Source organism: Eublepharis macularius, chromosome 11 (assembly GCF_028583425.1).
Source record: "Eublepharis macularius isolate TG4126 chromosome 11, MPM_Emac_v1.0, whole genome shotgun sequence".
Lineage (NCBI taxonomy): Eukaryota > Metazoa > Chordata > Lepidosauria > Squamata > Eublepharidae > Eublepharis > Eublepharis macularius.
This window is the reverse complement of record NC_072800.1, coordinates 54,682,493-54,698,553: the sequence shown is the minus strand read 5'-3', so window position 1 is coordinate 54,698,553 and position 16,061 is coordinate 54,682,493. Positions and strand designations below refer to the sequence as shown.

At 39.8% G+C, this 16,061-nt stretch overlaps 1 protein-coding gene across 1 annotated transcript in view; it reads right to left on the bottom strand.

Moving 5' to 3' along the window:
• MEOX2 (mesenchyme homeobox 2) overlaps positions 1-8,461 on the bottom strand; it is an 87,386-nt gene extending 78,925 nt beyond the window's left edge. The window contains exon 1 of the mRNA XM_054991688.1: positions 7,715-8,461. Coding sequence (XP_054847663.1) covers positions 7,715-8,252 — 538 coding nt within the window. The 5' untranslated portion in view covers positions 8,253-8,461. The remainder of the gene's footprint in view (positions 1-7,714) is intronic.
• Between the last annotated feature and the right edge of the window lie 7,600 nt (positions 8,462-16,061).

Genomic DNA, 16,061 nt, shown 5'->3' with positions numbered 1-16,061 from the left:
TAGGATAAGTAAGTTGGGAATCAAATTTCTTTTCCCTTTCACTTTATCACATACTTCTTTTGATCCTTGTGTAATATATTGGGGTTTCCTAGAGGATCTTGTCACAAATAAACAATATATAAGGTATATATTTAAAACACCAACATTATTTTAAGATACAGTCAAAGACATTTGTAACATTAGGCAACTGTTCTCGAAAGGAGAATTTCAAAACATTCTTTTTAAAATATTGCTGTTATGGTCAGGTCTTGGCTCTAAACAGAGATAAAATTCTGTTGTTTCACTTGTCAATGTAACTGATATTATAAAACTAATACAAGGTAAATGAGAAGGAACTTTTAACTGATAGTTTTTGTTTTAGAGCCAGTTATTCAAACAAGTTACACTTTTGCACATTTAAGATGTACAAACAAAATTTCTTATGTTTAAAATGAACTGTCTGTTACAAGTCAGCACAAATTATGTTTCCCTTGCTTTCAGAAATACGGAGGAAAACACTAACTGTAGGCATTTTTCACAGAACATAACCCAGACCAGATTTACAAGAACTGGTTCTAAATACATATATGGCTTCATAGGACACTGTCAGTGGAGTTAAGTGGAGTTTACCATATGAAGCATATTCAGTTGACTTAGAAGCATGTAACTCTGCTCAAGATTGCACTATACAATAATAAATCTTACTTCCTGCAAGGGCATCTCATTGGCATCAGTCTTCATGTGGGAAAATGGGCAGACCTGAAAATTTTGCAGTCTTTCAAATAAATTAATGTAGGATTTATATCTAAGACTGCAATCCTAAGCACCTTCTTGCAGTAAATCTCAAAGAATAAGACAGGATGTACTTCTAAGTAAATTTGCTTAGGATTGCTCCTTAAAAGGTTTACTACATAAACAGTGAAATGCTTAGACTGAAGTAACTCTGCTTAGATTCCATAATGGTAAAGTGCACTGGTAGCAAATGCAAATGATTTTGAAGCTCTTATGATATCAATTCCTGGGCCTGGTCCAAAGAACTGCACACATAGCACAAGGAGTCATGGGTGCTTTGGGACTTAATCAGTGGAATTTTTAAAAAAGTTATTGATGGGACATGGTCCTCCTGAGGAATTCTGTTCAAAGGTTAGATTTTTTTTAAAAAAAATTCATTGGTACATGCAAGCTCTCGACTCACTTTTTGGATCCAGCACTGAAATAGTATGCTGTCAATGTTAATGGTAAACTGGTTATTTAAAAAAAAAAACCAAAAACACTAGTATAGCACTAAGTATAGATATAGTAATAATCTTCTAATGTGTAAACATAATCACCATGACGACTATTAGAAAATACAGGCGCTTATATCCAACGAGAACCATAAGCTGAGTGGAACTCACAGAACAGAATTTTCCCACTCTTCTGTAGCTCACTCTGGGGTAGAGATGGGCACGATCCGCATTACGATCGAAACCCCCCCACGATAATGGCGATCGCGCAATCATGAACCGGCAGATCGTGATCGTCCACGGCCAATGATCCAGCGATCAGGAGAGGCCTGGATCAGGGCGATCGGGGATCCAGGCACTCAGGCGCCAGCAATCTATTCCCCTGGCAATGGAGCCAGGGGAATGCCTGAGCTCTGTTTGCCCTCCTCCTGTCGCCCTGGAAACCCGGATGGAAGCCCAGCTTTCCTTGATCAGCAGGAAGGTGGGTTCCTTCCGACCACGGAGCAGCAAAGCAGTCACAAGTTGGGAGAAGACACCCAGGGGAGGGAGGGGGAAGGGGGTGTTCTGTAGCCATGGGCACTCCAATCTCATCCCTGCAAACCCTGATAGGCAGCTCTGACGGCCAAACACAGACCTCCTGTGTTGCTGAATGGGACCCATGCCATGGGCTCCCAGGCTGGGTTTCACTTTCTGCGAGCAGTGGAGTGGGACAGAGCTCTTGCTTGCTACTTGCTTGCCTTTAGAGAGAGAGAGAGAGAGAGAGAGAGACTGAGAGAGTCGGCCACTGCCACAACCCACCTTCCCACATAGCTGGGAATACCAGCGTGCCCCGCTTTGGCATCCACGATCCACGATCCACGGTTCGGGAACGGCAGATGATCGGTGTGGATCGTTAATTCGGGATCGTCACCGGTGCTGACCCACGATCATCTGGATCGTTAATTTTTTTTGGATCGTGCCCATCTCTACTCTGGGGCCCCTCTGAAAGGTGTCCCAAACTTTAGAGAGCACATCCAGGCACAGCACTTCATACCATGTAGGACTTTACAGAGGGAAAAGGGAATCTTTTGCCAGCAGAATTGTCTTACCAACAGTGGAAAACAAGTATTGAATAAAAACCACTGTAAACAAAATATATTATTTGTATATATGGATTTTTGCCCTGATTTCTGTATCAGTTGATTCCTGGCATTTCAATTATAAGCCAGCTTAATAAAAAAAGCCTCACTCATTCCAGTAAGATATATTTTTAAGAAAGCATGCTTTGGTTCACAGTCTAATGCCCCAATTCCAAAAATACGTAGCCTAATCCAAATTCCATGGGCATTCTACTATACACATGAAGTTCCATGAGGCTTCTGGTTTCCTGTTCAATGTAATACCAGGGGCAACTCCCTACATGTGATGGGATTGCACATGCTGAGCTGTCTTTGACACAGCACTGAATGAGAAAATCCTTATCTGTTTTGGAACAGTCCATCCATAACAATGCTCCCCCAAACACACAGGGAGCCACTATGTCAGAACCTTTCTAGAAGTTAATTCATTTGAAACTGATGGTCTTTATTTTCTTACCATGAGCTTAGATTAGATTAAATAAGGTTTTCTTCATACGTAAATTTATGATTAACTAAAGCTTCATGGATCTACTGATGATTATTCCTGCAATTCTTATTGTGACATATCCAACTGCATACTGTTATCATGTGATATCATTTTATGTGTACCATAGTTACAACCTATTTTCAGTATGCAATAAAAACATATTTTAGATTGTCTATGGGACATAATCCAAAGAATTATTTAATTAGTGCCAAGTGTCCAAGGCAGCTTTGGACTTACTTTCATTGAAAAGCAGCTGTCTCCCCTGCTACATGGAAAAACTACTTTTGAAATGGGACTTTTAAAAACAGGTTGTGAAATGGTGGGCGAGATGGTCTCCTGTCCAAAGAAAATAGTAAAGGGCACAGCCTTGGATTGCCTAAAGTAGCTCTTTGGATATCAGTCTATATGTTTTGGCATTCCCATTTGTGATAAATTATATTTTGATATTAAAACCCAAACATAATTAACAAATTAGCTCTGTCCAGGAAAAATAACAACATTCATCTCATAGTGCATATATTTCTCTCGCCCACTAGCAGCATGTTGAAAAGTTTAAGAACTTTGATGAATCAGTTGCACAGTTTGTTTTGCATATATAACTCATTTTTCTTATTGAAATGTTTTGTAGAGTAATCAAAAGTCACTAAAACGAATGAATTCATACTATTAACACATGTTTATTAAATAATTTGATCCAAGGTGATTTTTTTTATAATAAGTATGTTGATGAGGGCAAATGTTTTAGGAAAGGTTTCTGGGGAAATACATCAAATACTTAGGAAATAATCAGACACGAGTGCTGGGGAACTTCTTAGCAATGGAGTTTAGGTACGTTCTAGTTAAATTAATAGTAATTGTACAACAGCAGTACAGGACCCACATTCTGTATAGCCCATTCATAAACACAGAAAGAGAAACTTATAGGCCAAAATCCACTGTAAATTAGGAACACCTAAGTCACAGATTTAAATGCTTTTAAGCATGCCTAATGCCATGTTGGATTAGTGGCCAGTGAGTTTAAGATCAAAATAACAGGTGGCCACATGTTAGAAGGATTTCAGAATTTTTTTAAAAATTAAAATTACTTTATCTTACAATGAATAAATAATTGATAACCCATTCCAAAATGTGTATATTTGAAATTCCCCTATCAATGTGATCAATTTTCCTGCTAGTATATCAATTAATTAATTAATTAAATAGAACAGCTTAGCATAAAAGTGTAGGAAAGCTATTACTAAAACTCTTAATTGATATAGGAAAGATTTTATAGGCCCATCTTAATATAAGGTTAAACTGCATTTGTTTCACATTTTCTTTAAATTTTAGATTAATATGTTGAATATAATATTAAAGATGTATACATGTATATGAGACATGGTGTATCTCAGTCTAAATCTTAGTAACTTTTGCAACTGATAGTTTGTATGTGGCTGATTTTAAAATTACTCACAAAATTAATGGGATTGCTGAAAGATGTATAAGTGCATGTGTGAGAGAGACAGAGACAGAGACAGAGAAAGATTATTCAGTTACAAAGCTTCTAGCATTTGTTTTGGTAATAATTTATTCCCTGAAACTCTCAAGTGTAGTTGTGATCTGTATATTCATTTTTATTCAAAAAATCTATTGAATAATATTTCCTAAAAAGAATGTCAGACATTTTAACATTCTTGTGAAATTGCTTCATTTTATCCTTATCAAATGTTTCATACAATTAGTGAAATTTAATAAGATCTACGAAGGACCTTCCAGTTAGGCAAAGTGTTGTACCCAAGGTACAACACTTTACAACTCAATCCCTATCTCGTTTTACTGATGCAAGATTCACTGAAACCAAGGGGACATGCAATCTTATGAAGTGTCAGAATGAAGTGGTAGGTTTATGACACTTAATTGCTTGAGCTCCATTGTAATAATAAATTATAGTTTTGCAAAGAAAGTTGAGAGCAATAGAAAAAAATTTGCCGCAACATAAGTAAGGAATCGTATTCCATTAATGAATACTCATTTAGGGAGCATATACCAAAAACAAGCTTCTAGCATCCCAGTAATACAGCATAGTATCTATAAATTATACCCTACATACCAAGATAATACTGATACTCTGTTCTATATTGTAATAAATTTTGAAGATTCTGATATGAAAGATATATGGTGATGATGGAGAATGTGGATTATTTGAAAGCAAGCAAGTTAATTTTTTAACTACCATTGTTCCTCTCAAGCTAAGTTACCTTACAAAAAGCAGAAATATTTAGGCAGAGAGGGATATCAAAACAGAGCTGCTGCATACACATGGGCGAACTGTCAGCAGTTGTCCGCTGGTTTTGATGACTGTATTTCCCATCATGATATCATACACAAATCGTGTAGGAAACAGATGACAGTTACTCTGTGATTCTACTGCAACTCAGTCATCTATAGAGAAGTGCTTTAAACCTGCTGAACAGCAATTATAAGGCAAGGACAAAACAGTTTTTTTTAGCCTGGTTTTGTAAGCTACAACTAAAATTGTAACAAAACACAGAGAAACACACATTGCTTTTTCTCTTCACAGGGATCTAACCACTCTGTTAATGCAAGAGGGGTCATTGATTTGTACAACAGTGATGCCTGATGAAGAAAATTAGTTTCAGTTGTTTAGTGTCAACACCATTCTAAAGATACACAGACATATTTTGTGAAAAACTGTATTGGAATCCCCGGAACACACAAGTTTTAACAATCCCAATAATCTGTAATAGTTTGCACAGCCAACTTGACTCTTCAGTGTAACAAATTACTAAAATGCAAGTATCATAAACATATACATAGATACATATTAGCACATAAGTATATGTTTCAAGGGAAATGAAATGGTAACTCAAAACTTACTCTCTACTAGTATGGAAAAGTGGTCCCCCTCCCCCGCAATTCATTATTCAAATTATGTCACGCGGATAGTGATTTGAACCAGAAACCCAATGTATTCACAACTATTTCTTATAAAATACTGGCACACAATCACTGAGAGCTGCTGGCATATGCAAAGCCGGGGACTTACTGTCCCTCGTTAATACAAATGTTAAATATATTGTTCAGCATATACAGTAGTAATAAATCTTGTATTGTCCTCTGAAGGCAATGTTTATGTGCAATACAAACTGAAATGGGAAGCTTTTGGATTTGAGATCATTTCTGCTAGCAAGACTAATACCCAACTTGCACAATATTGGCAAGTCAGTTTCTGTATTATTTTCATAAAATGTGGCTATAAGGCTGCAATTCTGAACAAACTTTCATGGGAAAAAATTCATTGAACATCACTGAAATTCATTGAAGATGCAGATCTGTTTAGGATTGGGTATGCTTTGACTTAACTAGTGAATGATGCTGTAACTCGTTATAACCCACCCAGAATCTCCCAGATTTCTGTATTTTTTGGTGTATTTCCCTTGAATTACAATCAATTTTCTTCACTTTCTGTATTGTAACTGGATAGCTATTAGACTTAATCCTTCACCAATTAAAGATAATTTTCCTCTAGAAACAAAGACGAATGAATTGTTGTTTTTTACAATGAATGGTTTTTAAAAGCATCATTTATTGTATTTTTATACAGTAGTACACCTACAATTTACTGAAAAATCAAAGTCTTCAGGACCATTTTTTTTTGTAAAAGGTCACACTACTAGAATCAGAACCACACGAAACTGACATCTCTTATTGTAAAAGTGTGTCTAAGTTTCCTGATGTAACTGGCAATTGGCAAAGAAAATGACTCAAGAAGAAAATACAGTTGCAAAATCAAACAATTCAGAAAATCTGGTCATTTACTCAGCCACCCCCAGGCCACCCCCTACACACTGGAGCTGAGATTTGTTTCACTTCAAGTAGAAATACTGTTTTCAAAGTTCATGGCTTCCATTGTCAACATTTAGTAACATCTGAAAAAACATTTTTCTTTCTCCTTTGGAGGGATATAGCTTCATTTACCATCTTAGTACAGAGACATGAAGGTGTCTTACCTTTATAAGTTTTATTATGAAACCAACTTTTCTGTAACTTGGGCTGTTGGTGACACAATCTAAAATTTTGTAGAAATATACTCACTGTTTGCAGAATATCTACATTACTAACATGCGTATTTCAATTTTACTTTTAAAAAGACAGACTATATTAATAATAAAGCCTCTGAAATCAATTGAACTTCCACAAAATGTGCTCAACCTAAGAGTGCCAAAGAATGAAATTGATTGGATTTACTTTCAAATACATGTCATCAAAATGGAAGTTTTAATAATTTCTTTTCTTTTAATCTGTGTTCTTTACTTGACCAAAATGGCATTCCCATCTATTACTATAAAACTAGAGTTGATATTTAGTAGTATATGAATACAAAACAGTATACAATAGGCAGAGAAGTCCTGTGATCAGCACACCTATTTAGATCTGCGTGGTGCTGTACGTGCTTGGAGGGCAGAGGGCTATTTCTTTTACTATCTTTTAAACATAAAATTGAACAAACATCTCTGTAACACACCCTAGCTATAAGATCAAGAAGAACACAGGCGAGTTTCTCATCGGCTTCCCTCCTGCTGAGCAACGGTTCGAACCCCTCGATCCGAAACGGACCCCGGAGCATCTCAGGGCTTCCGCAACTTCTTCTAAGCCTGCAGCCTACCTCGACCGAGAGGGAGCGCGGCGCGGCAGTCGCGGGAGGGAAACCAGGTGTCAGAGAAGCACGCGCTAAAGCCGCCCCGCGCCTGCTTCGGCCCAGGGAGCGCGCCGGCCGCCTCCTCTATGCGCCAGAGGCACCGAGCGCTCCGCCAGCTCCGCCGCGAACGCACCTTCCTCCACAGCCGCCTGCCCGGCCAGCCTTGCCCGCCTCGCCTTGCCCGCCAGGGCGCCGCTGCGCTTACCTGAGCTGTCGCTTTTCCTCTTGCCCGCTCTCTTCTCGGTCTCCGCAGGCGACAGCGCCTGCCGGCCGTAATCTCCTGGCGCGCACGCCGCCCCCGTCGGGGTGCTGCTGCCCAGGCTGGGGGAGTTGGAGCACAGTCCGGGGGGGCTGGTGCCGAGCTCCGGGGGTCCCGCCGAGTCGGGCTGGAGGCACAGGCTGTGCCTGGCCGAGGCCGAGGGCGGAGGGGGCGGCGGTGGCGAGGCCATCTGCGGGAGGTGCCAGTTTGTCTGCAGGGACTGGTGGGGTTGCGGCGGCGGCGGCTGGTGGTGGTGGTGGTGATGGTGGTGGTGGTGGTGCCCCCGGTGGTGCTGGCTGCCGAACATGCCCTCCTCGTTGGGGTATCCCGCTATGATGCAAGAGGAGGACGACGCCGAGAGCTCGGGGTAGGACATGTGATCGGAGCGGCCGTGCAGGGCCAGGGCCGACTGCGAGAACGGGTGCAAGCCCTGCCCCGGGGCATGGTGGGGGCTGCGCAGGCAGCCGAAGAGCGTGTGATCCATCGCATGCAACGGGGCTCCGCGCGGCGTTAGCCCGCGGGCGAGAGACGCGCCGGTCCGCAGCCCCTCCCAGCCACCCCCCGAGCGAACAGCGGCGGCAAGTGGCTGCTGGCGCGGCGGCGCGAGTAATCCAGGTCTCCTCGGCCGGCGCGCGCCTCGCTCTGCCCGTGGCCTCGCTCCGGCGGCCCAAACGCGCGGCAGAAAAGAAGGTGGTCCCGCACAAGCGCTCCGAGGGGGAAGCGGCTCGCCGAGGTTATAAATACAGGAGTGTGTAACGTGAGCCGGGGGCTGGCTTAGCTGCACGGCGCTGACCACATGCGAGCTGCCTCCCCAGCGCCCAGCCCAGCAGCCACACCACCGGCGACCCGCGGCTCCCCTCGCCCTGACCCCGGCTCAGCCTCGCCCTGCGATGCTCCATATGAGACAGCAAGGGGGGAGCCAGCCGCATCCACTGCTTTCGCCTTGCCAAACGCTTCCTGTTCATTTTACTTCCCTTCCCGGCAGCGCTTTCACAAGGGTCACTTTTTATTTCCATTCTGCCACTGGCCTACTGAGGTTCACGTTCCTGAAGGCGAAGACCCCCTTCACATTTGACAGAATTTCTGCATAAAAAACACTGCGATGTAGGAAACAAGGCATGTGCCATAGGGATCATCAGTTGTGATGACTGTAGATGCCCCCTTTATTGAAGATTGTGCTCACAGGGTGGTAACTGCAGCATCAAGTACACAGGATTTTAAAAGAGCATCCCCATCAATCACCACGTGGTCATTCACACTTTGCAAACTGCTCTGTGAGAATGGATCTATGTTTGTAAGAGATTTGAAGTTTGCATTTTTCAAACAACCACAAGCTGCTTTGGAAATTAAGGGACTTTCAAAAATATAGGAGGAATCCAATGACTATGTAAGCCGTGACAGAAGCACCTCACTGACTCCTGGGTTTCACTTACTAGCTATTCTAGCATTTGAAAGAAATTGTAAAATGCAGAGTAGCCTCTCTAAACTTATTCCTCAACCTGGGTCTTGAACCCAGCATTTCCAGACCCATATTGAAATATAGATCCACTAGCCTCAGAAGCTCAGGAGAGTTATTTCCTATCCTCACACATCTCTCTCAAATACACCAGAGGGGATGGGGGAATTCCCACATTCATATATCATGTTACAACTATCATGATTTCATCCACTGGCAAGCAAAATGCTCTCTTTCTTATTTTCTTAACAGGATTTGAGAAGGAGCTAGTTAGGCTGATGCGTTATATTTGGCTAAGAGTGCAATCTGTGAAGTGAATGGTTCACCTCTCGCCTATGCCTTGAATTTATTAGGAGGCCAAATCTCTGAGCTCAGCACCCTCTCCCACTCCCACTCCCAATAAGAACAGTCAAACTATCTCCCTTAAAGGTATACCTATAAAAGTATCCCCAAATTTAGGAATAACAACAAGATTCAATTTATATACCACCCTTCAGGATAACTTAATGCCACACTCAAGAGTGGTTTACAAAGTGTGTTATTATTATCCTCACGACCATCACGCTGTGAGGTGGGTAAGGCTGAGAGAACTCTGAGAGAGCTATAATTGACCCAAGGTCACCCAACTGGCTTCAAGCAGAGGAGTGGGGAATCAAACCCCGCTCTCCAGATTAGATCCTGCCACTCTTAACCACTACACCAAACTGGCTCTCATTAAGAGTCTTAAATCTTGACAGGTTAACCTTGAATCCCTATCAGTATTGCAAAGTACTATATAAATGGTAAGTAGTATTTTGTTTCTGGATAAGACTCTGTCTCTTCCTGTCATTACAATGTTCTCTCTGAACACCATGTTCTGAGTGAATTTAACTGAGAAAGGTGTGTACAGAATTTGACACAAAGATTGCCACAAACAAGTCTAGGGATACTGTAATGTTCAATGTAAATTTTCACTTCCATTCCCAAGATCATATTCCAATTGAAAATAACAATTACCTTCAGCAATATATATGGTGGTGTATATATTAGCTTGTATGGAAATGTTACTTTAAAAATGAGTATTAGGCCTTCCTACCAGTTACTTGGTTTACCATCTTGACAAAGTATAGGCTTTTTTTTCTGGATTAGTAAATATTCATGAGATAGAATGGTTATAAAATTACTTATCCTTTGGTTTTTCTGGGGAAAATGCTGTCCCTATCAAAGGATTCCAAGATTTGGTAATTATTAAGAATAACCGCCACCCCGACTAAATTGGCTGTCATAGCAGAGTGACCACTGGCAGGATTTGGTTCTTTGGATGTCTAACAAATCTGTCTCTTCCCTGAGAATTCAGGTTAATATCCAACAGCTTGCCAGATATAGTTGACACCCTGCCGGAACTGCTAAAGGGCTTCAAGGTAAAGTACAACAACACCAACAGAAATTGGCACATATATAATAAAGTTATTTTGGCAATTACTTCACAGTTCACAACTTTTCCCTGGAGACATTTTGAAAAGCTCTGATTAGCTATGAGATGACCAGATTTACCCAGAAATTATGGCCTGAGCACTTTATATGTCAGTTTGATTTTAAAAGCTAGATTTGTTTTAACGCTGTTACTTTGAATACCACATCTTTACTGGATGAAGGCCTGGAAAAGTCATAGTGATGATGGACTAGGATCTGGTCAACACAGGTGCGATTTCCTGCTCTGCCACAAAAGCTTGCTGGGTGACCGTGAGCCATTCACATACTCAACCTAACCTCCCTCACAGGGTTGTTGTAAAAAAATGGAAGAGGGGAGAATGATATAATCTGCTTTGGGACCCCACTGGAGAGAAGGTTCTGGTATAAATGTAGTAAAATAAAAAACAGTAAAGACTGGCTTGTGTTTTGATTTGTGTTGACAAACAAACGTAACTCCTACCTAAGCCTATGAATTCTTTACATGGGGGAGGGGGGATTTAGCACCTTTGAAGCCAATGGGGCTTGTAAACAAACGTGGCTAGGACTGGCCTACAAAAGCTTTATAAGCAACACCCCCTTTGGCCACTTAATATATGAGGTGTTGCCTGAGAAACAGAGCAGCCACCGTGTGCTCGCGGCACTTCCTGCGCTGAGCACCTGCGCAACTATCTTGACTGAGTAGCTGTCGCGCGCGTTACATCGCCCGCCAAAACTCTCCCGTTTGTTGCACTCGATTGGCCACTTCCCGGCTTTTGCCGCTTGACAGCTCTAGTGTGCCTAGCGCAATTCAAAGGAACTCAAGAATCCAGCTGCCTCCTCACTTTCTTCGAAGACAACTCGGGGGGACAAAGAAAAAGAGCGCGATTCGGGGGGGGGCGGGGAGCGAGAGCGTGACAATGCCTCAGAGAATGCCCCTGTGGCAAAACAATTAGCACGCTGCTGTTCCCCGTTGTTTACAACAGTCCCCTGCGTGCAACAGACTTGACTCTTGAGTAACTTCAGGGCATCAGCTCTGTGAAGTGATGACCATTTCTGTACTCGATCGCAATTCGTCAGCAAAGATCCAAATTGATAGAGCCAAGGACATGCTTTCCGCCGCAATTCAATTAAAACCTGTTACACACTGTTGATTTCAGAAGCTTGTTAGTGAGACCCATAATCTACCAAGAAAACAAAGAGATTCAGCAGGCGTACAAACAAGTCGCAGGACGTTCCCCAGTCAAAACAAATTATCCCGCCTCTGCTACTTTTCTTACCCCTCACCTCACCCCGAGCATCGGGAAGTTTAGTTTAATCGCTTTGGTGATGATAGTGTTTGTATTTTCTTGAGTGTCTGGAGAAACTTTGAGTACTTTTTGAAAGAGCAAACAGCAGATCTGCTTTTACATTTGGATCAAGTACCGCTTAGGTCGTGGGTATTTTTCCCCTTTGTGACTAATTTTGCGTCAGTTTGTTTTTTATCAAATCCAGAACCTTTGGTCCCCCTCAGGAGAACTCTGAATTCTTCCCTGGGTGAACACACACACACGCTCACACACAGACACATTTCATTTGCCATTGGGAAAAAATCGTCAGCGTTTGTATGAGAGTTGCAAGAGGTAGTTTCTTAAACGGAAATTGAGCCCTATTTTGTGGGAAATTAGTTTTGCAGACTTTCTTTTTTTAAAAAAATCTAAAAGTTTTGTTCAGCAGCTGCTTCAGTATGCCTCACAGTTTTAGACTGAGCTGGAACCTGCAGCGATCTATGGCCGGTAAGAGTATTTTAACACTTTGTGAGATCTTTTGTTCACTAGGTTTAAACCACTTTGCAGATTAACTACTATAGTGTCCTACTAGAAGAACTAATGATGACCATTGTTTCTGGCCAATGCAAAACTACAGATAGTTTTTTTTTCCTTCCGGAAGAAAAGGAAATGTACAGTTACAATACTGTTGAAATATTTTGCTCCTTTTATTGTGTTTATCATTTCCATTTGTGTGTGTATGTTACAAAGAAAATAGAATGGTTGAATTTTTTCTCAGCTATTTGAAGCTGCTATTTCTGAAGGAAAATCTATTACTAATGCATCAAACATTTTACTGATCATATGTTATACAGTTAGAGAGACAGATTGTTATAAAAGTATTACATGGTGCTTTATGTTAAAATTATATAGTGTGACAAAACTGTCACCATGAAATACTAAGGTCACTAGATTTAAAAAAAAACTGGACCAGACTTGTTCACATTAAATTGGTCTTCTGAAATAAATAACAGGGACAAAAATTCAAATAGCTCTCTGCTCATTCAGGTGAATTTTAAACAGTGACCAACTTTCATCTCTAATAGGTGCAACTTCCCCTAATGCACCCACTGACTGGGCTGAGTTATCTCCTCCCCAGTGTCAGATGTTAATGTGCCCTGAAATTTCTTCTCAACCTGTTGCTGTCAATCAGTCACTTGTTGATATGGGACAAGAAGTCTTGAAAGGGAAAAAATATAAAGGCAAGGAGGGGGACAATTCAGTTTGAGCCATAAAATGCTTCAACAGCTGAGTAAAGGGTTAGAGTAGTTAATGTCCCAGATCAAAGACAATATGAACTATGGCTCTTTAATTCTATAGATGGGAAGGATGCTGTCACACTTGATCCCTAATTGTTCTTTGAGGCAAAGATTGAGGGAGAGTCCACAAATTAACAAAAACAAAAGGCTAAACAAAGCAACCCACATTTGGCAAAGGAGCAGGGAAAGATTTTAGAGTGAGAGAATTTTTTTTTAAAAAAAGAAAATGATTGTAAGCTATACAGGTTTAAGTGTATTTCATCATCAGAAGTTTTCATTATTGTATCTTTCCTAGACATCACATCAGTTGTATTTAGGGTTCTATGTTTTCTCAGAATATTCTTGTTTAGATAGGAATATGGTTGCTGATACATTGAAGAAGACATGAGTACTTAATTTACACTGTAATTGCTGCTTAGTCACATCCATGTGTATGAAGTAATTATTATATTTATATTTATCCTTTGTACAATTTTATTTATCAGTTCATTTAATAAGGTTTTTGACATATTTATAGATATTTCAAGTATTCTAGATGGTGGATGAACTTCAGTATAAGTGAGAACAGCAAGTCATATGATGTCTTTATGGAATGTTTTAGAAAAAACTGAATAAAATCACTGCTATAGAATAGAATCTGAAATAATTTTTTAAACTGTATGCATTTTATGTAATGTGTTAAGATAACAAAAACTATTTACCTTTATAATACATTGCATGCTGACATGTTTCTATTGGTTAATTTTGTGTGTCATATGTGTGAAATTTCAGTTAAAGTATTGAAAACTGAAGATTAACAAAAATGTATGTAACAAATTAATTTTTCATATCAACATTTTCAAAAGTTCAGCGAAATTTTATATTCATAGCTCTCTTTTATATAAAGTTGCAAGGATGTTTTGTAATTGTATTTATTGGCACAAAGGATTATCAGTCAAAATAACAATTTTATTGTGCTTCTGTGGCTAATGTTTCATTTTCAAGAATAGTTAGTGGCTATTTTATTACTTAAAACTGTGGTTTTTAAAAAAGATCCCAGTAGTAGATTACATGACATTTAGCTATTGCTAGTTTATTTGCCTACCTTAATAAATATTGTGTTGTGCTGAATTGTGAAATATGTGGGTCTTCTGCCAGAATTTTACTAAAACGCCATTAACTGCTTACTTAGCCAATACTAGCTTTCATCTACCTGACTGATACACATATTTGGGGATAAGTTCTACTGATTTCATCAAAGCTTCCTCTTAAGGCACACTTAGAATTAGAACTTTTTTCTCCGATCCTATTTATTTATTTATTTATTTATGAGCCTCTGTCCAAGGCAAAAACCATATCATGATGGCGTGAGGTGGGCTAATGCAACAGGTCAACATTTCAAATTATCATGTTGCACACATCAACACAGGAAAACACCCAAGATGTTGCACTGATACAAAAATACAAAAAAACTTCCCACAACTTAACTGTATAAATGAGATGTGTTCAGAGGTGGCACCGAGAAGAGAGGGTGAAACAGTAAGTGCAATCCTGTTCATGTTAATGGGATACATGATACCCTTGTACAGAAAAAAACAACCATGAGACAAAGAGCGTCTGTCTGTCTGTCTAAACCCTTTTAATTTCACTTTTCCACCCAATTAGGGTCCTGTAGGTGGTGAGCCCTTAAAAAACATTAAAAATCAACTTTAAAGGATAATATATAACAATAACGAAGAACATAAACAGGAAGGTAGGTCAGTAAGGGAATGTCAAGTGAAACAAAAAGATTTTCACCTGCTGGTGGAAGATAATTATAGAGGACAGATGAATCTCGCTGGGGAGGGGATTCCATAGTACGACATGCATAATATTGGTTTAAAGTGAGCATTGCGTATTTTATTCCATAGCCAAACTCTCAAATAACATTGCTTTATCTCACATTTACTTGTGCATATGACATAATTTGCTTGTACTGTGCAAATGCTGGCACAGCAACAGCTTTCCACAAGCACTCACAAGTTTGGCTACAAGTTACTCAAGCCCAGTCCCAATCCAAAATGAGACTACAAGAATGGCAGATCCTATTCACAAACGAATGCACATTTGAAATAAATGAACCATCTAATTACATGTAATGACTGTTAAAAATCATTCAGTGCTTTTCTTCTAATTTTCATTTAAAACCATTTATCATATATTGCTGGTGTGCAACATCTTGTTGATTTAAATAGGGCATCTTTTTGGAAAAGGATGGATACAAGGTGACAGTACTACTTTGTGGATTGCTATCATAACCTCAAGAGAAACTATTTGATGGCACAAGATTCAATGAAACAAAAGAATATATTATAGTACTTTTAAAATGAGTTATTAAAAATGTATGATGGTTGAAATAGAAAATAGGTGTAAATTTTTAAATGCAAAGATTTGGGTTGACTGTATAATTACATTATTTCCATTTTGTTTTGGTAAGAATAAATTATCTGCCACATTATGGGCTTCAAGCAAAGAATCATGGGCAGAATTTCTCCATATGAAAAAAACCCCTCCATCTAGACTATGGCTGCATCGTTCTGGGGCTTCTGAAGGACCCTTCCAGCCATAGCTTGCTCATGGTCCATCCCAAAACCATTGCGGAAAGTTGAAAGACTACCTGGAGTGGTTCCAATGCATCATGAGAGGCAGCCGTCAGAATGGGATGAGGATCTTTTTACTTGTTTGTCTTATTTTTGTATTTGTAATCTTTTTAATTAATGTAAGAAACTCTAAAACCTTAGATTAATAGCTTAAAATGTTTCTAAAGTTAGGTGGAAACTTTTAGGTAACATGAATGAGGGTTTTTTTGTAACGTTTTATTATTT